We start from the raw sequence: 26,395 nt of genomic DNA on the forward strand, positions 1-26,395 counted from the left end.
AATGAATCGGACATTATAACCCTATGTGCATATATGATTACATGACCTATGTAACCTTACATCATGTACAACCAGATGAATGAGAAGTTATACTCCATTTATGTATAATGTGTCAAAATGCATTCTACTCTCATGTCTAACTAATTAAGACAAATAAAAATTTTTTTTTTTATTTTTTTTTAAATGCATTTTTTTTTAAAGAGAGAGGAGAGAGAGAGAGAGAGAGAATTTTTAATATTTATTTTTTAGTTCTCGGCGGACACAACATCTTTGTTGGTATGTGGTGCTGAGGATCGAACCCGGGCCGCACGCATGCCAGGCGAGCGCGCTACCGCTGAGCCACATCTCCAGCCCAAATAAAAATTTTAAAAAAGAAGAATGAAACTAGATCTGGGATGAGGTTGTGGCTCAGCGGTACAGCACTTGCCTCACACATACGAGACCCTGGGTTCGATCCTCAGCACCACATAAAAATAAATAAATAAACTAAAGGTATTGTGTCCAACTACAACTTAAAAATAAATAAATAAATAAATATATATATATATATATGGAAAAAGAAACTAGATCCTTATCTCACACTCTGTATAAAAGTCAACTGAAAATGGACCAAAGTGGGCTGGGGCTGTAGCTCACTGGCAGAAGCGCTTGCCTAGCATGGGTTCAATCCTTAGCACTGCATAAAAAAAAAAAAAAAAAAAAAAAATCAACAAAAAAAGGCATGTTGTCCATCTACAACTATTTAAAAAAATTAAAAATTTAAAAAAAAAAAAGTGGATCAAAGACCTACACATAAGACCAGAAACTTTACAACTGTCAGAAGAAAAAACTGGGAAACACTTCAACATATGGGTACAGGCAAATATTTCCAGAATTAGACCCCTACAGTTCAAGAAATCAGACCAATAACTTTTAAGGAACAAACTTCACCTTTCCTTTAGCTGGCATCATATAGTTCTTAAGTCGCAGTCTAAGGTCATGTGCTACTTCCATGAGATACTGTGAGGAACGTATCAAGGCTTCATCCACAGGACCCGCCACCGGCCATGAAGCATTCATAATTGAGTCAGGCTTTTAAAAACAGAAACAAAGAAAGGTTCAGTGAGATCTGACAACACAACTATTTTACAGTTCTTGCTTACAGTTTCATATCAAGGGTACCATCTGTAATTCTGTGCAGAGTTCAAACCTGACTACACATAACACACTTTTACAGACCCTGATCTAATGTTCCCTAGAATTCAAGCTGTGAAGTCTGATTCTACACTCTTAATTAGCATCCATTTGTACAAGCATATTAATACCCACACACATATGCTCACTTTCAAAGAAAATTATGCAATGCTAATTTGCTTAAATTTAACCATTATTATATAAATTATGCACACTCCCAGTTTTTATTCTATTAATACATCCAGTATTGAAACTATGGCTACTCAGTATATAGATCATAAGCACATTTTTGCACGGTTCATGCACTGAAAAAAAAAAAAAAAGAGCCCAGTTATTAAGACTGGAAAAAGTTATCAAAACAGCAATCTATCTGCAAGTCTGGGAAAAATAATTAAATTTATCTTCACAGTAAGAATGCAAATATAGTATCCTGAATATACAGTCCTATATATATATATGCCTAGAATTTGATAATAAGAAACTTATGCTAACATATGCTTCTATTTTGATTTATAAGCACCTCAAAACCATTGTTTTATATCTTTCTCAATGTTTTCACCTTTTTTCAACAGTTGAAATACACATAATACAATGCATAGCTGAATACATTCAAATGTATTACAACTTTTCTTAACAGATGGGAATTAGGTGAAACACATACTATTACAATTTTAAAATATATGTATCATTTATATACAAATAAAGACACATATACAATTTAATTGTTTTGTTTAGTTATTTTTAACATGTTGTAATAATTACGATGATGAATCCAGTATTATTCTTAAAATACTCATTTTCAGCTTTTTTCTCTTCTTTTAGGGGGTGGTAATGGGGATCAAATCTAGGGCCTTGCACATGCCAAGACTTGTGCAAGCATTTCAACACTGATCTACTACTTCTATGCCAGCTCTTCAGCTTTTTCTCTTAAGTAATATTATAATCACAACAATTGATAAGGCCAAAAATCAAAACCACTCATGACATTTTAAAACTGTAAGGTACCTTTCCCAGAAGTGTCCAGATGTGCTCACACAAATGCGGACAGAATGGAGCCAAAAGAAGTGTCTGAACTTCAATAAAGCGGAACACAAGATCTCTGTGCATGCCTTCTATGGCCAATTCCCGGTATTTATCTTTCGCAGCCTATAAAATTCAAAATTATTTACCATTTCCCTCACTTCTTTAAAACAAAAATTTTTCAGTATCTTATATTTAATGCAATTTTTTAAAAGCTTTTGTTCTTTAAAAATTCCATAATTAATAATTATAAAGATTTCATTTAATCTTTTAAAATTTGCAAGTAAATCTATATCAGTCTTTGCCTAAAGAATATTAAAAGTTTTCTTTTTTACCTTAAACACTTGAAATGACAATCTTTAAGAAATACTGACACCTTGTGGAAAACCTCAGAAGATACTGGCTTTCAAAATAACAATTAATTACAAATTTTCCTTCATTATTATCAGCTTTTAAATCTTTTCCTACAAAGTATAAGCTGATTTTTAGATTTAATATTATTAATATTCATGGATCAAATAAGAGCAGAATTCTTTATATGAAATGAATACAAGAGAAAAAATATCAAAGAAACACTTAAAAAATCACAAGTGAATTTAAAAATTTCCTAACCAGATTTTCAGCCTGTACTTTAAACATGCAATTAGGTTATAGCAAGGGAAAAACATACTATATTCACAATGACATGTTTTATACCAAAAGAATAGCATACCTGAAACTCAAAAAATCCTGTTTTCAAAGCTTCTTTAAACATCATCTTTTCATAGTTTTGATCTGTTTTTATAATTCCTGCATTCATTTCACTATTGATTAGGAAAAAAAAAAGTTACTGCATTTAAAGACAATTATACACAAATACATATATTTACATACCAATATATTTATATATACACAGTATATATGTATATGTATATAAAGCTGCTGCATACACTAATAAGCAATAAAATGAGAACACTATCTAAAACATTTAAAACTGCTCAACACAAAACCATCTTTGTTCTCCTTAAAACTAATTATTATAGTCTCTTTATTGTTTATTCACCATTAAGTATTGCCCTCTTTTACGTTTAAGGTTCCTGCTTATGATAGCACAGTTAACAATGTTTGTTTAAAATTCCTTAATGGAAACTCTGTTTTGAAGCCCATGAAAATAGCTTAATTAAAGTCATAGCCAGGCCTTAACTGCTGCATTTCAAGTAACTGATACTGAATATTAGGAAGAAAATTTTTTTCTTACCACCTCAGGCCCCCCTTTTTTTTTTTTAATAAACCTTTGTTTATTTGTGGTACTGAGGATTGAACCCAGTACCTCACACATGCTAGGCAAGCGCTCTACCACTGAGCTACAATCTCAGCCCAGGCCCTTCTTTATTTAGCCTAAAGTGACACCAATCTTTTTCATTGCCTATCTTTGCACTCCACATACTGTAAGTCAAATAACTATTATACCCTTTCCATGGTTTGACATAATTTCTCCTCTCCCTGTATATCTCCTATTTATTTTTCAAAAACACCCAGAATTCACACATCTCCCATGAATTCTCTTTATCCCTATTATTGCATTTACAATTGGTTGTTTGTCCTGCTAGACAACAAAGAATCATTTTACTCACTTTTTTAACATGCAGAAACAGTAGAGAAAAATGGTTATATAAGAACAGGCTTTGAGGACAGAAAAACAAGTTCATATACTAAGTTTTCAATTACTAGCTTCAAGGTATTTAATGCAACAGTTTATTTTTCTAAGCCTCAGTTTCTTAAATAGAGTTGATAATATCTTTTCCATATAAAGTTGCTTTGAGGCTAAAGCTAAAGATGGAAAGTAATTAACATAGCACCTAGCACAAACAAGCCTTCAATAAATAGTAGCTACTATTATCATGTAACTTATTTTTAGGGAAAAAAAGAAAATTTAAAAATGCACCACCACTAAGTTTAAAAAAAAAAAAGTGTTTGGGACCCATACATTACCTTGCAAAAACTTTATCATTGAAAGTACTGGCAGGACCACTTCTTAGGCTGTCCCAGTTGGCAACCATTTCTTTTACCCATTCCACCCAGGTATATAGACGGAGAATACCTGCATCTGCCATGGCTTCCACAAAGTTGGCATCTTCAACAGTGTCACCAGCATCAGCCAGAGCCAAGCGCATTCCTGAAAGAAGGGTGAGGGGAAATCAAGTAAATGAACTGATAATATGGTTACTGAGTATTAACTACGTCTCTAGTTAGGTACACAACACATAACACAGCACAAAGTCCACATACACATTAAGAAACAACAATTGGGGCTGGGGCAGTAGCTCAGTGGCAGAGCACTTGCTTCCCATGAGGGAGGGAGGGAGGGAGGGAGGGAGGGAGGGAGGAAGGGAGGAAGGAAGGAAGGAAGGAAGGAAGGAAGGAAGGAAGGAAGGAAGGAAGGAAGGAAATCACAATTGTTTTAAAGTACTGTACTAGACCAACAGCAAAAATAAAAATCACCAAAAGTAAGAACTCTAATGCTGTTCAAATATTTGAACAATCTATATTAATTTACATACATTTAGCATTAATATGTGCTTCTTCTCAGGCATATTGAGCTAATGAGATAATGTGATCTTTAATAAGGCAAAGGAAGAAAATGATGAATTAGGGATAGACATTTCTTTGTGGTTTCCCCATCAATATCTCAGTCTCATTTAAAAGTAGAAAAATATTATGGTATTTTTAATGCATGAGAACACACACTGTTGCTCTATGTATACAAATGTTTATTCAATTTCTCAGTACTAAAATTACTTTGTTTCAGTTTTCAACTAATAAAACTTTATTTTTTCAATTCTTGTGTCTTAGTATTAGCAAAATCTTTCATTTGAAAATACAAGAAAAAAATTAAATATCAATAAGCCTAATTTTTTAAAAATTATAGGACATATATCTACAATGAAATGCTATATTGCTACAAAAAAAGTAACTCACTATAGTCCAATATAAGAATTGCTAAGTGAAAAAAGGAAAAATACAGAGCAGTAAAGCTACTTTCTATATCCTAAAGGAGGAAGATGAGAACATGAAACATTAAGTTTTATATGCATTAAATACTTCTTGGCACACACAAGGTGAAAACATTTTAGCTTTTTACTTTGAAACGACTTTACACTCAACTAAAAAATTTACAAAAATCAGTAGAGAATAAATATGTATCATTTACCCAGCTTTCTAAATGTCAACAACTTACATAACTCTAATATCAAAACCAGGAAGTTAACATTAGTACAATATTATTAACCAAATTATAGAACTTATGTAAATTTTCCACCATTTCCCCTAAGATCTTTTTTCTACTTCAAGATCCAATTCAGGGGCTGGGATTATGGCTCAGCAGTAAAGCGCTCGCCTAGCACAGGCGGGACCCGGGTTCAATCCTCAGCACCACATAAAAATAAAGGCATTGTGTTGTGTCTATCTACACCTAAAAAAATAAATATTTAAAAAAAAATCCAATTCAGAAATTCACACTGCATTTCATGGCTGTGTCTCCCCTTGTTCTTTTCAAATCTATGACAGTTTTTTTAGTCTTCCCTTGTCCTTTATGGCATTAACAGCTTTGATGTTAGTTATTTAATAAAACTGCTCTCAATTTTAGTTTTGTGTGATGTTTCCTCATGAGTAGCCTGAGGTTATGAACCTCTGGTAAGAACACCACAAAAAATTGTTGTACCCTCTTTGAGTATCCTATCAGGAAGGTACATGATATTGATATGACTTAAGTACTGTTACTGCTAACCTTGATCACTTGGCTATGCACCAAGCATTTCTACTATAAAATTACTATTTTTTCCTTTATGATTAATAAATATCTTGAGATGAGAAACACTGAAAATATGCAAATATCCTATTTTTCTGAAACTTTAACCCATTTTAGCAACCATTGGTGGATCTTCCCTATAACAATTATTATCATGGTGTTTGACTACTGGTGCTTTTATAGTTCACTCAGTATTTCTACATTAAGTGACTTCAAAGGAAAAGACTTCCTTACTTCCCCACTGATTTATTTATTCAATAATTAGTAGATATCAGTATGGACCCAGAGATATTTATTTTATCCATTAGGTTATAATCCAATACTATTATTATTTATTGATGCCTAAATTGTTCTAGCACATACTAATGGAAGCTCCTTCAAAATCACTCTGGTGTCCTTTCAACATATCCCCACTCAGGACAGAGGATAATCTGGTGGTAGAATACTTGCCTAGCAAGTATGAGGCCCTAGGATTAAATCCCCAGCACCGAAGAAAACAAACAAAACGTTTCCTGCTTTTTTTTTTTTTTTATATTTATTTATTTTTTAGTTTTCGGCGCACACAACATCTTTGTTTGTATGTGGTGCTGAGGATCGAACCCAGGCCGCACACATGTCAGGCGAGCGTGCTAGGGCTTGAGCCACATCCCCAGCCCCACGTTTCCTGCTTTCATAAGTCTTCCTTACTTTCTTTTTTTTTAAACCAGGATGGAACCCAGGGGCACTTAATCACAGCCACATCCCCAGCCCTTTTTTATATTTTATTTAGAGACAGATTCTCACTAAGTTGCTTGGGACCTTAGTTAAGTTGCTGAAGCTGGCTTTAAACTTGTGACCCTCTTGCCTGAGCATCCCAAACCACTGGGATTACAGGTGTGTGCCACTGCACCTGGCAAGTACTTCCTTATTTTGGCAGCTGGTCCACGCTCATCTTGTACTTTTCCTACCAAATCAATCACTTTTCCTAGGAGCTCTCGCTCCTTTTGTAAGAGAATGGTATTTAGAACCAAGATCTGAACACATTTCATTGCTACTGGGTGTCACTACTCCGAGGCTCACTCAAGCAAACAGAACTAGGAAGATATATGTATGTATACTAACCCACATGCACATAAGCATCAATGTTTATTTCTGTATATATGTATCTAAAAATAAAATTAAAATCATAAACTCATATTGCCAATTTCAATTCAATATTACATGGTTTATTCCAGCCTTTCTCTTTTACTTTTTATAACTTCTTCTGAAAGTAAGCTCTCTGAGAAAGAGGTTCTCATCCACAATATATTTATTTTTTTATTCAACCTTGGTAAACACATTTTCATAAGTGCTTTTATTTCTAGTAAGAAGCAGACTTACTAACTACGGTATTTGTGTAGAGTTCTTTCTTTAGTGTTTGTATTTAACCAAAATACTGTTTACAAAGTTAAGTTGTTCTTCCCTACCCCCTTCATTATAGTCATGCTTCCATTTGCAATATAGCTTTGTACATTTATCACCATTTGGAGTCCCCTGCCACCACATCCTTTGATTTTAATTATGTGCTTGATATTTTGGTACAAGAAACATTATTATGGGGGCTGGGATTGTAGCTCAGTGGGAGAGCGCTTGCCTAGTATGTGTGAGACACTGGATTCAATAAATAAATAAAAGTACAAATGTATTGCGTCCATCTACAAATAAACGTATTTTTTTAAAAAAGAAGAAAGAAATATTATTGTGGCTCTAAGAGTCAAAGTTATACAAAAAGGTACACTCAGAGAAGTACAGCTCCTTCTTCATCTTTACTAGCAAATTCCCATTCTTCCCAGTATTTCCCACCTACCTCATAGTCATAGGTCACTAATCTCTCTAGTGTCTAGTTTATCATTCTCCAAGGACTGGACCCAGGGGCACTTATCACTGAGCCACATCCCCAGCCCATTTTTTAATTTTTATTTTGAGACAAGGTCTTGCTAAGTTGCTTAGGACCCTGCTAAATTGCTGAGGCTGGCTTTTACCTTCCAATCCTCCTCAAAGCCTCCTGAGCTGCTGGGATTACAATGTGTACCACCACACCTGGCCTATTCTACAACTGTTTTAAAATCAGTAGACACATATATTATTTATCTCCTACTTTTCTACATGAGGAATGCATATAGTAGTTTTTTGTTTTGTTTTGTTTTGTTTAATTAAATGGTTCTTTTGCATAGCTAATGTTATTGTTTTGTGGGTTTCTTGGTTTGTTTTTTCCACAAATTTTAGAAATTAATTGATAGAGATCTTTCTTATCCTTGCTTTTTATAATTATACAGTATTCCATTATGTGGTGGTAGCACAGTTTATTCATTCACTCTACTACACAAAAGCATTTAGGTTGCTTCCAATATTTTACAAGTTCAAACACTGCTACAGTCAATAATGTACACATTTTTTGGTATTGTTGGAGGAGGTGCTCCAGGGCAAATCCATATAAGTGGGACTGTAAGGCAAAAAAAGGTAAGATAAGCTTTGTTTGGAATTGCCAAAATTGCCTCCAAGAGAGCTGTACAAATTGCATTCCCACTAGCAATGTATAAGAGAGTATGTGAAGAAATTGATGATTTTATCAACTGAGAAAGACTGGATAGCTAAGGGATAAAAGAGGGTATATTTTTAATGCATATGCTTTTCAGATCTTCTATATTTTGAACCATATGAATGTATTACTTATCCAAACGCAAATACAATTTTAAATAATGTATTCTAAGAAACAGAAATAATTCAGTTCCAATAGAGAAATCAAGAACTCAAAATGGGTTAGCCATGATCAACAAAAAAAATATCACGATGACCAAGGACTAGTTAAATAGAAATAAATGGTTCCTTAAAGATAATACTAATTTTGTTTCTTCCCAAAATACTAATAAAATGTAAAAATTCTAAGATCAGGGGAAAAATAATTTCTGAAAAGTAAATGTTCTCACATTCAAATCTTCCATTGAAAAACCAAATACAGAGTAAATATTTAGATATTTACTTCCTATAGGCCCAAGTTCTCTACAAAACCAGTTTTGAATCTCAGCAATTATAGTGACTTTCATTTAAAAGAAAACTAACTTTAGATGAAGTTTGCTCCTGGATGGATTTTATCAATAATTCTTATAATTTATGTTGTTTATCCATAAAGAAATTACGAATATTTTAAAATTTTGTTCAAAGCAGAAGATAAAAAATTAAAACACCTATTTTAACTTGTCTTTTGTAATCTAAGGCAAATCAGATTCTGTGCAACAGTAATAACAAAAATGCATAACTCACCATCAGCTGAAAATTTGTCAACAGCTTGGGTCAAAGTTAGGAAGTTGCCTGTGGATTTTGACATCTGAAATAGAAAGTCAATAATTAGGCATTAATGACAACATACATAAATATAATCAGCCAAATCAAATTTAACTAAGTTGGACATGACAAAATAAAAAGGAATTCAAAACACAGAAAAGGAAAAATACATAAATTTTATTTTTTTTTACTTTATTTATTCTTTTATGTGGTACTGAAGATTGAACCCAGTGCCTCACATGTGCTAGGCAGGTGCTATACCACTGAGCCACAACCCCATCCCTTTACATGAATTTTAGAGAAAAAAAAAATATGAAGTTGAACCAATAAAGTTACTTGTCTTGAGTTATTTAGCTCATTAGTGACAAAGCTAGGAGTGGATCTCAAGGCCAACATTCAGTCTACTCTGATTTCCATTATCCTTATCACCCCAGGTAACTGATTAGACATGTGGAATGATTCCACTATAACCAGAACGCTTAAGCTAGGTACATAAGCAAGAGCTGTACAGCACTCAAGAGTCCTTCAGGATAGAATAGACTAGCTCGAGAGGTTAAGAATTAGGATTTTAGGAAGGTTCCTGTCATTATGGTCACAATAACTAGTTGTTCAAGTTGTGCTCTGCCCTAAGGCAGTGTATCTAGGAGGGTACCGTTCACAGAATGACAATCTTTAATATTTTAACTGTTTTATGTTATTATTGAAACTTTGCTAATGCCGAAGAACAGATATTACATCAATTTTCCACTACATGACAATAAAGCATCATTCTAATAGTCAGTATACAACAATGTTCAGATAAGCCAAAGAAAAGGTTACATCCTAATACAATTACAAAATATATGGATCCACTTTGACTTACGAAGAAAAGAGGAATTCAATAATCAAGTTAATCTAACAAAATCTATAATACAACTCATGTTGCTAAACAGCCTTTTTTTTTTTTTTTTTAAGTCTAATGTACAGACTATCTTTGGTAAGGGAGGGTACCAAGGGTACCCAGGTAGCCCAGGGGTGCTCAACCACTGAATCACATCCCAGACCTTGCTGACAGGATCTCACTAAGTTGCCAAGGGCCTCACTAAGTTGTTGAAGCTGGCTTTGAATTTATGATCCTCCTGCCTCAGCCTCCCAAGGCACTAGGCTTACAGGTGCTTGTCAACACACCAAGCTAATAAACATTTTAATTACGTGTTACTTTTACAGCAATGGCTAAATCTGACATTTTATACTAAAGTTCATATCATATGCTGTTTGTTCAAATCTATACCTATTTCTTTAAGACATAGATACTAATACTCTTTTGCCACTACCTTTCACTGGTCATAATAAAATTCATTGGTTGTAACACATACAATATTTACTAATAATAAATAAATAATACTAGGCTGGGAGTATATAGTTCTGCAGCAGAATGCTTGGAAGGTTAAGACCCTGGGTTTAATCCTCAGCAACACAAAACTTTGGGCCAGGCACAGTAGTGCCCACCTGTAATCCCAGCAGCTCGGGAGGCTAAGACAGGAGCGTCACAAGTTCAAAGTCAGTCTTGGCAACAGCGAAGCACTAAGCAACTCAGTCAGACCCTGTCGTTAAATAAAATACAAAATAGGGCTGTGGATGTGGCTCAGAGACCTAGAGCCCCTGAATTCAATCCCTGGTACACCACCCCCCCAAAAAAAAACAAACTCTTGAATCATAAATAATACTTTTTTTTTAAATTGGAGATGCCTTTCTCTCTGCAAAGGTATTAGAGGGGAAAATGAGGGTACTGTCAAGAAGTTTGCATAACCTCCTCTCAAGAATGCTAATTAATTATAGTCCTATGTAGCCTATAAAAGAGTCACACAAATTAATAGTGACAATAATGGGGGTGATAGTTTTTTTTTTCAATTTTCAGCATAGAGAATGATAATAGATTATCTAGGAAAAAGCATTAAGTGACACCTAGAAATCACATAAACTTCAAAATCTTGTTTTCTAATTTAGTGGTCAGAGTAAAAACAAAAAGCACTAAATCCCTTTCTCAAGTTATTGAGAAAGATCTTGCCAGGTGTGGTGACACACACCTGTAATCCCAGTGACTTGGGAGCCTGAGGGAGGAGGATCACAAATTCAAAGTCAGCCTCAGCAACTTACCAAGACCTTGTCTCAGAATAAAATACAAAGAAATGGGGATATGGCTCAGTGGTTGAGCACCCTTGAGTTCAATCCCTAGTATCAAAAAAAAAAAAAAAAAAAAAAAAGAGAGAGAGAGAGAGAGAGAGAGAGAAAGAGAAAGTTCTCATGGGAGTCAATATGCTAAGATCTTTATGCTTCTTGTCCCTATCTCCATCTCTTCCAGTCATGAATTGTCACCTTATGCCACTTTAAATACAAATAATATAACAAGTAAATATTCCTCTTCTTTCCTCAATGAAACTATCTACTCTATTTGCTCACTTTTATTTACCAGGGCATGGTGGCGCAAGTCTGTAATCCTAGCAATTCAAGAGGCTGAAACAGGAGGATTACAAATTTGGGACCAGCCTCAGCAATTTAGCAAGTACCTAAACAACTTAGTGAGACCCTGTCTCAAAATAAAAAATAAAATAGGCTGGAGATATGGCTCCCTGGTTAAGCACCCTGGGTTCAATCCCTGGTACCAGGGATTATTTATTACTGTATTTAATTTGTGATTATTATTGTATTTAATTTGTGCTGCCAAAGGAGCTAAAAGCATGCAATGGAGGAAGGATAGCATCTTCAACAAATGGTGTTGGGAAAACTGGAAATCCATATGCAACAAAATGAAACTGAATCCCCTCCTCTCGCCATGCACAAAAGTTAACTCAAAGTGGATCAAGGAGCTAGATATCAAATCAGAGACTCTGTGTCTGATAGAAGAAAAAGTTGGCTCCGATCTACATATTATGGGGTCGGGCTCCAAATCCCTTAATAGGACACCCATAGCACAAGAGTTAATAACAACAATCAACAAATGGGACTTACTTAAACTGAAAATTTTTTTCTCAGCAAGAGAAACAATAAGAGAGGTAAATAGGGAGCCTACATCATGGGAACAAATTTTTACTCCTCACACTTCAGATAGAGCCCTAATATCCAGAGTATACAAAGAACTCAAAAAATTAGACAATAAGACAACAAATAACCCAATCAACAAATGGGCCAAGGACCTGAACAGACACTTCTCAGAGGAGGACATACTATCAATCAACAAGTACATGAAAAAATGCTTACCATCTCTAGCAGTCAGAGAAATGCAAATCAAAACCACCCTAAGATACCATCTCACTCCAGTAAGATTGGCAGCCATTATGAAGTCAAACAACAACAAGTGCTGGCAAGGATGTGGGGAAAAGGGTACTCTTGTACATTGCTGGTGGGACTGCAACCTGGTGCGGCCAATATGGAAAGCAGTATGGAGATTCCTGGGAAAGCTGGGAATGGAACCACCATTTGACCCAGCTATTGACCTTCTCAGACTATTCCCTGAAGACCTCAAAAGAGCGTACTACAGGGATACTGCCACATCGATGTTCATAGCAGCACAATTCACAATAGCTAGACTGTGGAACCAACCCAGATGCCCTTCAATAGATGAATGGATAAAAAAAATGTGGCATTTATACACCATGGAGTATTACGCAGCACTAAAAAATGACAAAATCATGGAATTTGCAGGGAAATGGATGGCACTAGAGCAGATTATGCTTAGTGAAGCTAGCCAATCCCTAAAAAACAAATACCAAATGTCTTCTTCGATATAATGAGAGCAACTAAGAACAGAGCAGGGAGGAAGAGCAGGAGGAAAAGATTAACATTAAACAGAGACATGAGGTGGGAGGGAAAGGAAGAGAAAAGGGAAATTGCATGGAAATGGAGGGAGACCCTCATTGTTATACAAAATTACATATAAGAGGTTGTGAGGAGAATGGGAAAATAAACAAGGAGAGAAATGAATTACAGTAGATGGGGTAGAGAGAGAAGATGGGAGGGGAGGGGAGGGAGGATAGTAGAGGATAGGAAAGGTAGCAGAATACAACAGTTACTAATAGGGCATTATGTAAAAATGTGGATGTGTAACTGATGTGATTCTGCAATCTGTATTTGGGGTAAAAATGGGAGTTCATAACCCACTTGAATCTAATGTATGAAATATGATATGTCAAGAGCTTTGTAATGTTTTGAACAACCAATAAAAAAAAGAAAAAAAAATTTGTGCTGCCAGTCCTGAACTCTCTGATTGATTCATATTCCTATAAAATGTACAACTTTCTAAATCTGAAAAGACTTCCAGGAATTTTAAACTTTCAAGAGGCAATAAGCCTTACCTTCTCAGAATTGAGGAGGAGATGTCCGTTTGCTCTCACAGCTGTGGGCCATTTGTCACTTTACAGGTAAATGTTTAAAGACAGAAAATGAAAATTAAAGAAAGATTATGGCATATGTTTAAAATTTTGAGGTAAATTTTAATACTCATAAAAATTTGCTCAGACAAATATACAGTGTATTTACTATGATCTGGCTTCTTGTGTGTCTGTTTTAAGGGATAGAACCCAGGGCTTTGTACATGCAAGGAAAGTGTTCTACCACCCCAGCTGCTGTCCTGTATTTAACAATACATATAAACAACAAAGGACTAACTATAGAAATGATGATGCACACATACAATAATATAACTATTTTAAAAATATAGGCAGGGCTATATGTATCAGTAGAAAAGATCCTAAATATATATTAAGTGGAAAAAAAAGAGAAAAGCATATACAGCACAGTATCACTGAATAAATTTTAAATATAGGTAACTGGTGCCAGTGTATATATAAACAATTTTTTTCCAGAAGAAATCAAGAGTTTGTTCCTTCAGCTACTTAAGGGACTAAAGAGAAAAATAAAAATACACCTGGATAAACATGGAAGAGGACAGAGGACTATCCTGGAGCACAAAGATTATGCAGATCCAGATTCTGGTCAGAATAGTACTACCAACTAAAAGTGATCAATTTTCAGAAGTACAGTGGTATAGGCACAGGGTTCAAAATTCACTATTACTTTTTTACTTTATACACTCTCTGAATTTTCAAACTGTGTGTACATTTATTCATTCATTTTAAAAATGAGATCATGTGCTGGGTGCAGTGGCACACACCTGTAATGACAGAACTCGAGAAGCTGAGGCAGGAGAATAACAAGATCAAAGACAGCCTCAGCAATTTAGCAAGACCCTGTCTCAAAATAACATATAAAAAGGGCTGGGGATGTGGCTCAGTGGTTAAGCACCCCCAGGTTCAATTCCTGGTACCCAAAAAAAGAACAAATGATATCATATGAGGCACAATGGGTAAAAGCAAGTTTCTGGGACCAGATTCCTGGGTTTGCATCTGGTTCTTCTACTTATCTAACTGGGTAGCTCTGGGTGAATTTTTGATCCCTCTTTGCCTCAAGTAAGGCTCCTTGTTTGTAAAATAAGGATATCAGAGATCTGCCTCAAAAAATTGTAATGAGAATTAAAGCAGTTACTGAAAGTGATTAGAACAAGTGCCTGGCATAAGTACTTGGATGTTATTACTTACCTGTAATTTTTTAAAAAATAAAAAAATAAAAAAAATTGTGCAAAGATAAGATTCAATTTAATAGTAAATGCTACTCAAAGGGGCTGGGGCTATAGCTCAGGGGCAGAGCATTTGCCTAGCATGTATGAGGTACTGAGTTTGATCCTTAGCACCACATAAAAATAAACAAAATAAAGGCATGTTGTCCATCCACAACTACTTTTAAAAAATAAAAAAATAAAAAAAAAAAGCGCTACTCTAAGATACCCAGTTTCTTTTCTTTTTTCTTTTTTTTTTTTTGGCACCAGGGATTGAATGTAGGAGCATTTAACCACTGAGCCACATCCCCAACCCTTTTTATATTTTATTTTGAGACAGGGTCTTGCTAAGTTGCTCAGGGCCTCACTAAGTTGCTAAGTCTGGCTCTGAACTCACAATCCTCCTGCCTCAGCCTCCCAAGCCACTGTAATTATAACTATGCACTACCACACCTGGCTTCAATTTCCTTAAAAATATTTTTTAAATCAAAGAGTAAAATAATTGTATGACAAGTAGTATAAGAATCACATTAGATATCAATCCTCTACTTTAAAAATCTTCCTTGCATTCCTGAGGGAAAAAAATAGAATGTCTTTCTAAATACAAGTTTTATGAGATTGTTTTGGCTTTATGAAATAAAATTTGGACAGACTGAATTGCTGCTTTCTTCAGATATTTGAAAGACGAGAGAAAAAAAAGCAGAGACACACCTGCATCAAGATAAAGGAGGACAGAAGAACCACCCCAGAGCACAGTGTGTGGACCCAGATTCTGGTCAAAATGGTGCTACCAATTAATGCTGGAATCATGGAGCTCCCAACTCTAAAGGGGGGGTTCCTTCAAGTTCTAACGCCTCAAATTGCCTTTAATTCCTACATCTAATGGATCAAATGAACTATACCTTCAGTGCCCCTGAAGTATAACATGTTTTGGTGGCCTAAGTTATATTTAGAAACCCTTGTTTTTAAATATAACAGATAAGAAGATGTATGCTTTCTGCTTTATTGTACATTTAATAAGAAAAAAATTTTATTGTCAAGTCTAGCTGTCCTCTCCACAAAAATTTATTAGGATACTTGAAATTACAAGACACCCTTATTGACAATCAATAAATCTAGTCCACATGTATGTTAGCATTCACCTTTGTTCCGGCCACATAGCCACATGATTATAAAGGTAATATGAAAGATGATTTGGAATAAGATCCTTGCCAGATACTCGAAGATCCACAGGATACCAGAACTCAAACTCCTGCTTTAACTGATCTAATTTTTCCTTTGGGATCTGAGTCTTAGGAAATGGTGCATCCTTGAAGAAAATATAATCCCAAACTTCCTTAGTCATCTGTTGTGCACTGTATTAAAACAAAAATAATGTAAATCAAACATGTAAATCAAAAGATTTCAATGCTTGCTAATAAAATATACTCCTTTCCCTTAACTATTTACCAACCTGATACCCAGTGGAGACTCTGCCTGTCCACGCAAGTTGCCCCCCTGCAACAGGTGTGCAACTGTGTAAAATGCCATGTAAATAGTAGAATCAGAGAGTGATTCAATTAGCCACTGTTCATCCCAAGGCAGACGAGTGCCTGAAAAATAAAAAGGAAAATTCATGGATCAGGAATCTAAGACACTTCATCTATGGAATCTACATTTTCAAGAGGGTTATAGCAAAACTATTTACAAAACTATTTACTTAGAAAGTTCTTAAATTCTACTTAAATAACTAATACAAATAACACACTAGATAAAAACAAAACAAGTGATGCTCTAGAGTCTATCAAAAAGTCACACCATAAAAGCTTTATGTGTTAGAGAGGACATATTTCTACCACCAGGTAGATGGCCAGGGATCACACCCTAGTTTCCCTCACCCTCCAACCAAAACCTGTCACTCTCAATTCAGAAAACACAAGGGGCAGGGGGTATAAAAATGTGTATTTGTTGTATAACTGGCAAAGTCATTCAAATAGAAATGTTTGAAAATTGCTTACCTAAACCATAAGTTCTTGAACAAGCATGTTCTTGTAGCCAACCTAAGGAAGCTTCAAAGTTCCTCCTGGTCTCCTCACAGAATCTAGAAAGAACAAAAGACAAAGTGTCTCTTCTTCATCATCTTCCATGTTTCTCAGTTTCTCATCACCATTCCTCTCTCATCATTTTCTCCCATCTTACGTTTCCATGTTCTTCAAGCACTGGGATGTCTGTTTTTTCCAGTTCTCATCACCATAATCCAAGTACCTGGGTGGACAAATTGATTGTTTTTTGGGGTTTTTTTTGTTTTTTTTTTTTAAGTCAGAGGTGAGCAAAGTGACTAATGGAATTTTCTTGCCATAAGAGAGACTAACCACTGGTCACACAGAGCCACGACACATTCATCAGAAGACCTGGACATCACTTGTTTCTCTGGTTCCATGTAAATAAATGCATCTCCCTAAATGAAAGTAAGCAAAAATATATCAAGTATTACGTCAAATTAATCTCCACTACTTGAGGATGAAAACAGTACTTTTTAAAAAATACTACACTAGTAACCAAAACCCATCTTTTATTGTCTTCCCTCTTCCCAAAGTTGAAGCTATCTTTCCGTCTAAGAAATATCTGCTTTGGAAAGACCCATTTTCATCAAGCCTATCTTTCCCTAGCTGCTTTTCAGAGAAAAACAAAAAAGTTTTTAGTAGTTTTTTATCCTGTGATTTAATAGTTAGGCTGCTAGTGATAGCTCTTTATCCTTGTTATAAAAATATTAAGAAGGGCTGGGGATGAGGCTCAAGCGGTAGCCCGCTCGCCTGGCATGCTTGCGGCCCAGGTTCGATCCTCAGCACCACATACAAACAAAGATGTTGTGTCTGCCGAGAACTAAAAAATAAATATTAAAAAAATCTCTCTCTTTAAAAAATAAATAAATAAATAAAAATATTAAGAAAATAGGAGGGAGGGCCAGGGTTGTGGTTCAGTGGTAGAGAGCTTGCCTAGCACATGTGAGGCACTGGGTTCAATCCTCAACAGCACCAAATAAATAAATAAAGGTATTGTATGCATCTACAACTAAAAAAGAAAAAAATTTTTTTTAAAGAAAATATGAAATTAAATATATGGAACTACTGTTGTGTTTTGTTTTTTTAAGAACACAAAGAATAAACAATTTTCATAGTAATAACATCTTCAGTTTTTTACTGAAGATGTTATTACCATGAAAATTTCCCACAAGGGACTGGGATTGTAGCTCAATGTAGAGCACTTGCCTAGCATGTGTGAGAAACTGGGTTTGATCCGCTGTACAAACAAATAAAATAAAGGCCCATCAACGACTAAATAAAATTTTTTTTTAACTCCCACAATTTTTTGGGGGGACGGGCAGGGAATGGGAAGTAAAATATATATTTTTCTTTTTTTCCAGTCACAGGGATTGAACTCTACCACTGAGTGATAGCCCCAGTCCCAGTATCTCTTAATGTCTATTGTTCTAAACATTTCAAGCTAGCATAATTTAAATAAATCTAGTATTATTATTCCTAAAATTACTCACTACTCTGTATTTTTAATGTAATTCTTCATGCTGAAATTAAACACATAAAAATAAATAAATAAATAAAGGTATTGTGTCCAACTAAAAATATATATATTTAAAAAAATTAAAGATGATGGTTTAAAAATAGACATTTAATTCCCTTTCAAAATTCCAATAAACAATGACAAAGAATGTTTTAGATTTTTTTTCCTTTTTTTTTTTTTAATGGTAAGTATCTACAAAGACAAGAAGGGAAAAAGAAAAAATATCAATCAAATTTTGGAAGCCAGTTGGGCACAGAGGCACACACCTGTAATTCCAGAGCTCAGGAGGCTGAGACGGGAAGATCGCAAGTTCAAAGCCAGCCTCAACAATGGCGTGGCCCTAAGCAACTCAGTGAGACCCTGTCTCTAAATAAAATACAAAATAGGGCTGGCGATATGGCTCAGAGGCCAAGTGCCCCTGAGTTCAATCCCAAAAACAAACAAACAAAAAAAAAATTGGAAGCCAAAAGCAGGATGAGTAACATTCTTTTAGCAGAAATAAGAAAGTCAGCTGAATCCTAAGCCACCAGTAGAAAAAACTGAAAACCAGTTCAGTGTGCATTATAGGACCTCCAAAAGGCTCAGGAATTAGTGGTATGAAATAGTTTTGGAAGTGGAAATAAGATAAGGCTGAAAAGAAAAAGCTTTTTAAAAAGAGATTAGAACATAGATATCCCAATTTCACACTATGCAGACAGATAACTGTCTCTTCCTATGACATTATACTCAAAAAAAGGATAATTTAACATTAATAAATAAAAATAAATAAATAAAAACAATTACTAACCTCATGGAAAACTGAAAGCTGGAGAACAAAATTCTCACTATACTACAACGGATTAGCCATGTCTCAAAAGTGTAATAAATGGCTACTGATCTAACATAAATTATAATAAAACTCTATAGGGAAAATGAGGGATGAAGAAGTATATACAAATCTGTGACATTAGAAAATACACAGGTGGAGCCGGGTACAGTGGTGCACGCCTGTAATCCCAGCAGCATGGGAAACTGAAAAGGGAGGACGGCAAGTTCAAAGCCAGCCTCAGCAATGGGGAGGCAAGAAGCAACTCTAAGACTCTGTCTCTAAATAAAATACAAAATAGGGCTGGGGATGTGGCTCAGTGGTCAAGTGCCCCTGAGTTCAACCCCCAGTACATAAAAAAAAATACACAGGGTGGGGCTGGAAGGGGGATATTGAATTAAGTGGCGGATAACTAATCCTGAAAATTTATATTACAATAATTTAGATTAGATACCAATTAGAGAGGTAGAGACCAATACTAAAGTAAAATAGTTGAAAGTGGTCCCCTCCAAGGAAGAGAAATTAAGAGAATGTACAAAGATAGAAAACTATTGCTTTTTTAATTTTAATATGCCTAATAGACTATTGTCTTTCTGTATTATGGGCATATATAACTGACAAAAATTAAAATTTAAAGATATGGGGCTGGAGCTGTGGCTCAGTAGTACAGCGCCAGCCTAGTATGTATGAGGCGCTGGGTTCAATCCTCCACACCACACAAATAAATATACAAAATAAAGACATGTGTCCATCTACAACTAAAAAAAAAAAATTAAAAATATGAAAAGTCACAAAAAAATTAATTCTGGGTAATTTGCATAGGAAACCAAAACAGTTTCAACAAAAATTAGAAGTGAAGGAAGGATGAAAGTAAAAAGGAAAATACTAGAAAAAGAGAACTTCTGTACCAGTTTCTAAAACAGACATTGCCAGAATGTCTCGCGGAAGTTCTCTGTATGTGCTTCTGCACACATCAGCATTAGAACTCTACCTTCCCTTCATCCACAGAAAGGGAAGTACAAGTTAAATGAAGTTAAGTGAATTGCTTAAGAAGGCCTATATTCTTTGGAACTGGGGTTGTGGATCAGCAACAGAGTGCTCACCTAGCACATGCAAGACCCTGGGTTGGATCCTCAACACCACATAAAAATAAATAAAGGTATTGTGTCCAACTACAACTAAAAAAGTAAATTAAAAAAATAAGGCTTATATCCTGTCATAAAATTATATGATATCTTTAACATAGCTCTACTATGGAACCCACCGCTAATCACACAGTTAAGTCTATTCATTAAGAGCTCTTCCAAAACAACCAATCAGAGGATAACCTGTTACATACATTGTCAATCATCTTTTTCTGAATAGTCTTCTTTACATCTTGGACCTTCTGTCCTTTAAATCCATCTACCAACATTACCTAAAAGGATGAGAAAGGGGTTTTAAAAAAACACATGTAAAAACAACTAAAATTGGCTTCATGTTTTTCTCTCAAATAACTAAGATAGCTATTATACCATGAAGGAATACTCAACTTCCACTTCTCAGGTTTCTACAGGAAAAAGATTCTGCTATACTAACTCATAAGCTCCATTTGCACTTCTTTCCAATATTGCCTGCTACAGACCTGGTGTAGGCCTGCTATTTTTCAATTACACCTTTTACACAAAGGGGAAATTAATTCTAGAGAAAAAATATCAACTGACTCGTTGTTGACACAGATTTAAGTTAGATTTTGGTGTTTGATAGTGTTTGGTGTTTGATATCTCTCTCAAATAGTTTCTATGTTCAGTGTAAATTGAACTTCTAGTCTTCCAACATATCAAAATGCTTCATTATCTATTTAAATAAAGGCATTGTGTGTTTATTTAAAGGCATTTGTCATTATAAAGTTATATTTAATGAGTATCACATGGCATGATTAAGAACACAAAACCTGAAGCTAGGGTGCCTAGTCTAAATCCCAGTCCTAACAAACACTGTTTACCTGGCTGATCTTAAGTAAATTACTTAACCTCTTTATGCCTCGATTTCCTCATCTGTAAAATGGAGTAATAACACCTACAATTCACAGATTTTAAGAATTTTAAAAGTTCACATAAAAATACTATGTCAGCATTAGCCCTTATCATCTACCAAAAATATAAATGTTACTTGAGAAGAAAAGACATATAACTGGGGCTGGGAATGTGGCTCAGGCGGTAGCGCGCTCGTCTGGCATGCGTACGGCCCGGGTTCGATCCTCAGCACCACATACCAACAAAGATGTTGTGTCCTCCAAGAACTAAAAAATAAAATATTAAAAATTCTCTCTCTCTCTCTCTTTAAAAAAAAAAAAAGAAAAGAAAAGACATATAACTAATTCTTGGCCACCTAGGAAGATGAAAGAATGATAAGAATAAAATAGTTTTCATCAATTTCCTTAAAATCTTCATTTTGATCTCAAGTAACCACCAACTCAGCTGGATTTTCACTTTCCCTAGCCTAGTTTTCTTTTCATGCAAATCTAAGACACATGAACAAACATAAAAAGAGTGATTCAGAACAAATTTGTTTTGCTCACTTGGCATGTAGGAAGCAATAAGAAGAAAATTAATGACCTGAATGAAACTGCTTATGTGAAATATGAATCCTTTAACTAAAAGCAAAAGAAGGTATTCTCTATGCAATAAACTTTTGGAATTTAATGCATAATTTATTTATTTATTTTTCTTTTTTTTTTTTCCCAGTTCTGGGATCAAACCCAGGAGCACTCTACCTCTGAGCTATATCCCCAGTCCTTTCTATGTTGTTCTGAGACAGGGTCTCATTAAATTTCCGAATCTGGTCTCAAATTTCCAATCCTCCTGCTTCAGTCATCTGAGTCACTGAGATTACAGGTGTGCACCACCATGCTCAGCTATGAACTAATTTTAAATATCTTCTCAAGAAGTTCATTTCTTAGGGCTGGGGATATAGCTCAGTTGGTAAAATGCCAGCCCCACATGCACAAAACCCTGGGTTCAAACCCTAGCACCACAAAAGAAAAAAAAAAAGAAATTCATTTCTTAGTTTGGTGCAGTGGCACATACCTGTAATCCCAACAACTCAGGAGGCTAAAACAGGAGGATCACAAGTTCAAAGCCAGTCTCATCAACTTAGCAAGGCCCTAAGCAACTTAGCGAGACTGTGTCTCTAAATTAAAAATAATAAAGGGGGACTGGGGTTGTGGCTCAGTGGTAGAGTGCTCACCTAGCATGCATGAGACACTAGGTTTGATCCTCAACACATAAAAATAAAATATTGTGTCCATCTAAAACTAAATATTTAAAATTATAATAATAATAAAGGCCTGGGAATATGGCTCAGTGGTTAAGCACAACTGGGTTCAATTTCTAATACCAAAAAACTGTAAACCCAGCCACTCCATGAACTAAGGAGGATCACCAGTTCAAGACAAGCCTGGGCAACTTCCTGTCTCAAAATAAATAATAAAAAGGTTGGGGATGTAGCTCAATAGTAGAGTGCAGCTAGGTTTAATCCCAGGTACCACAAAAAAAAAAACAAAAATAAGAAAGAACATCTTTTTTGTTGGTCAGTTTCTTTTCTGGTACTGGGAATTGAACACAAGCGCGCTTTACCACTGAGCTACATTCCCAATCCTTTTTATTTTGTATTTTGAGACGGTACCACTATGTTGCTCAGGTCTCACTAATTTGCTGATGCTGGCCTCAAACTTTCCAACCTCCTGTCTTAGTCTCCTCAATCAATGGGATTACATACATGAACCAATGCACCTGGCTGAGAAATTCTTTTTTTTTTTACTGGAGATTGAACCCAGGAGAGCCATTTCCCGAGCCCTTTTTTTGCATTTTTATTAGAGACAGAGTCATGCTAAGTTGCTTAGGGCCTTGCTAAATTGCTGAGGCTGGCTTTGAACTCACAATCCTCCTACCTCAGCCTCCCAAGCTGCTGGAATTACAGGTGTGCACCACCATACCAGCTGAAAAATTCATTTCATAGAGATTTACAGAAGGCAAATATATATATATAAAATCTAAAACTATTTCTGAATACAAGGCAAAATAAAAAATAGAAATTTAGGCCACAGTTGTAGTTTAGTGGTAGAGTACTTGCCTAATATGTGTGAAGCACTGGGTTTGATTCTCAGCACCACATATAAATAATTAAAAAATAAAATCCATCAACAACTTAAAAAAATTTTTTAAATAGAAATAGAACATAATCTTATACCAATGCTCTCAAATCAATGTACTGCTGAAACTACACTGAATATTTTTTCCTAAGTCTTTAAGAAAAATCACAGAGCATGAAATAAATCTATTAAAAATAATAAAAAGTATCACTTACACCTTCATAAAATCCTTTTAGATACAATTTCTCCTTTGCTTCTGCAAGTTTTTCTCGGTCATTCTGGCTCTGAATTTTCAACTCATCACAAATGGTTGCAGCAGAAAGATTTCCAAAACCTGGGACTTCAATGACTGGCACCTGCAAAGAGAAATGTCAAAAACTTATTTTTATACTGAATGAACAAAAAGCACTATGGGCAAAGCCCTTTTTTCATTTAATGTCCCATGAAGTGTTATTTCAGATTTTATATCCTATGACAGTGACACACATTAAATAATCATAAAGTGACTAACTTCTAGATGTGAATTTGTCCTCCTTCCCACAAAAACCAAACTCTAGACAGGTATGGTGGCACACACCTGTAATCCCAGCTACTCGGGAGGCTGAGGAAGGAAGATTGCCAAGGTCAATGCCAGACTTAGCAAGTTAGTAATTCTCAAAAAAAAAAAAAAAGAAATTTTTTTTCAAAAAGGGCTGAGGATATAGATCAGTGGTAGAGTGCTCCTTGGTTCAATCCCCAGTATCACACACTCTAAAAAAAGAAATTAAATTATGTATTAACCCCCCACAATGTCCTTCACCTACCAAACTATCATAGTTCTTAACTCTCCACTGGTGTACAGTTAACTAAATAATTAACATTGAAACTAGCAAAACAACATTTACAACTATTTTTGTGGATGTTCCTGCTTTTGGTTTATATTAAATTTTCTGGATTCTTCAAGAAAGTTATTTGAGAGTAATTTAAATTTTTTTCTTCTGCAAGCACTAACATGTAAGCACAAATAAAAGGGTTGTAGGATTTGATTAAGGTTATTATGGTCACAAAAAATATTCATGAGTAAGCTGGGTGTGGTGGTGCATGATTGTAATCCCAGTGGCTTGGATAGGATGAGGCAGGACGATCACAAGTTCAAAGCCAGCTTCAGCAACTTAGTGTGGCCCTAAGCAACTCAATGAGACCCTGTCTCTAAATACAATATAAAAAAGGGCTGGGGATGCAGCTCAGTGGTTAAGTGCCCTGAGTTCAATCCCTGGTACCAAAAAAATTAAAATAAAAATATTAATGAGTAATATGGTGAATTTTGCCTTTAAAAGCCAGGGAATTCATCATAAGAAAACAGGCTACTACTAAATTGCTGATACTAAAAAGCTATTTGCTCCACAGCAGCTCAGGAGGCTGAGACAGGAAAATCACAAGTTTAAAGCCAGCCTCAACAACTTAGCAAGGCCCTAAGCAACCTATCGAGACCCTGTCTCTAAATAAAATATTTTTAAACAAAGGCCAGGGATATGGCTCAGTGGTTTTAAAAGAAAAAAAAAAAGCTATTTGTTTCATATATGCCAGTGACATGTGATAAGAAAATGCTTATTGTTAGCCTTTCTCTTGCTAGTATCTGTCACAGAAGATAGTAAAGTGAGTAAACCCTTAAGGAAATTCCCATCCATATTTTCATACTTCACCAATTATTTTAGCTTTGTTACAAGGAAAACTTTTGTTCTTATATTCTCTAACCAAAAAAAATAAAAGAATGTGATTGTGTCCATGTACTCACCGGCTCAAATGGCAAGACCATGTCATCTCTAATTCCGTATTTTGTTCGTAAGGCCTACAAAAAAAATTCATAAACTAACACTAGTGATCAATACTTCACTAATACAATCATTAAGAGAAGCAATCTCCAAATGTTTTTAAACTATTATTTGTTCTCTCCATACAGAACAATTTTTTTTAACTTTACTAAATACATCAAGAAGGAATCTGTAACTTTTAAAATTGAATAGCTTACATTACAGTAAATGCCTTAAATGATGAAACTCTACAGTCAAATGCAAAAATGTACATAGACATGCTCACATATAATTAAAGTCACATTGTTATTTGCAATAAAAATATGAATATAAAAAACTTTTTCCAAATTCTATGAAACACTATATTCAAAATTCCAACCACTGAAAATACTTAAACATTAAAAACATGGGTTAGAATCAGTTTAAAGATAAATGCAGGTCTGGGGATATAGCTCAGTTGGTAGTGTGCTTGCCTAGCATGCACAAGGACCTGGGTTCAAACCTCAGCACCACCCAAAAAAAAAAAAAAAACAAAAGATAAATGCACATCTTTTTAGCCTTTTCTCATACCATAGTTCAGAAGTATATAATAAATGAGATGGTAAACAGGAAATAAGAACATAAAACTCAGATACTTACTTGTTTTTTCTTCAAATCTCTGAGGGCAGCAATATCATCGGGGGAATCAGATGGAACACTTGTGACCACACCCGTACCTTATTTTAAAAAAGTGTTAGAATTAACTAATACAACCAGAATGTGATTACCAAAGTATTTCTAGAAATAAATGCACTCTTTACCTTTATCCTCCTTAATGGTGAGCATTGGAAGAACATAGATCACCTTATAGGATGTTAAGGGTGCAGAAAGTGATGCACCAAGAATTTCCTACATATGAAAAAGACCAAAATAAACATTAAAGAAATTTATTGTGACCATTAGAATTTAAAACAGTATTAATGTTTTAAGCCAAAGGAGCTAGTAATGAAAAATACACAGGAATAAGCTCATTAGATTCATTGTTGCACGACATAATGAGTATAGTTAATAAAAATACATTGATATCCTTGAAAACCACTAAAAGATTTTAAGTACTCTCATAACAAAATGTCAGGTAATACATTTGTTAATGAGCTTGATTTGCCCATTGTACAATGCACACATATTTCAAAACATCATTTTGTGTACCACAAACATGTACAATTTTGTCCATTAAAAAAATAAGCCAAGCACAATGGTG

At 34.9% G+C, this 26,395-nt stretch overlaps 1 protein-coding gene across 2 annotated transcripts in view; it reads right to left on the reverse strand.

Annotated features, from left to right (window-relative positions):
* Lars1 (leucyl-tRNA synthetase 1) overlaps positions 1–26,395 on the reverse strand; it is a 71,318-nt gene that overhangs the window by 14,796 nt on the left and 30,127 nt on the right. For both annotated transcript variants that reach the window (XM_077800995.1, XM_077801002.1), the window contains 16 exons: positions 25,956–26,043; positions 25,795–25,871; positions 25,140–25,193; positions 23,581–23,721; positions 20,573–20,650; positions 17,222–17,307; positions 17,049–17,114; positions 16,868–16,950; positions 16,324–16,462; positions 16,013–16,225; positions 13,612–13,669; positions 9,260–9,323; positions 4,165–4,348; positions 2,906–2,996; positions 2,179–2,319; positions 931–1,071 (listed from right to left, as the gene is read on the reverse strand). In XM_077800995.1, the coding sequence (XP_077657121.1) occupies positions 931–1,071; positions 2,179–2,319; positions 2,906–2,996; positions 4,165–4,348; positions 9,260–9,323; positions 13,612–13,669; positions 16,013–16,225; positions 16,324–16,462; positions 16,868–16,950; positions 17,049–17,114; positions 17,222–17,307; positions 20,573–20,650; positions 23,581–23,721; positions 25,140–25,193; positions 25,795–25,871; positions 25,956–26,043 (1,704 nt within the window). The remainder of the gene's footprint in view (positions 1–930; positions 1,072–2,178; positions 2,320–2,905; positions 2,997–4,164; positions 4,349–9,259; positions 9,324–13,611; positions 13,670–16,012; positions 16,226–16,323; positions 16,463–16,867; positions 16,951–17,048; positions 17,115–17,221; positions 17,308–20,572; positions 20,651–23,580; positions 23,722–25,139; positions 25,194–25,794; positions 25,872–25,955; positions 26,044–26,395) is intronic.

Source organism: Urocitellus parryii, chromosome 1 (assembly GCF_045843805.1).
Source record: "Urocitellus parryii isolate mUroPar1 chromosome 1, mUroPar1.hap1, whole genome shotgun sequence".
NCBI lineage: Eukaryota > Metazoa > Chordata > Mammalia > Rodentia > Sciuridae > Urocitellus > Urocitellus parryii.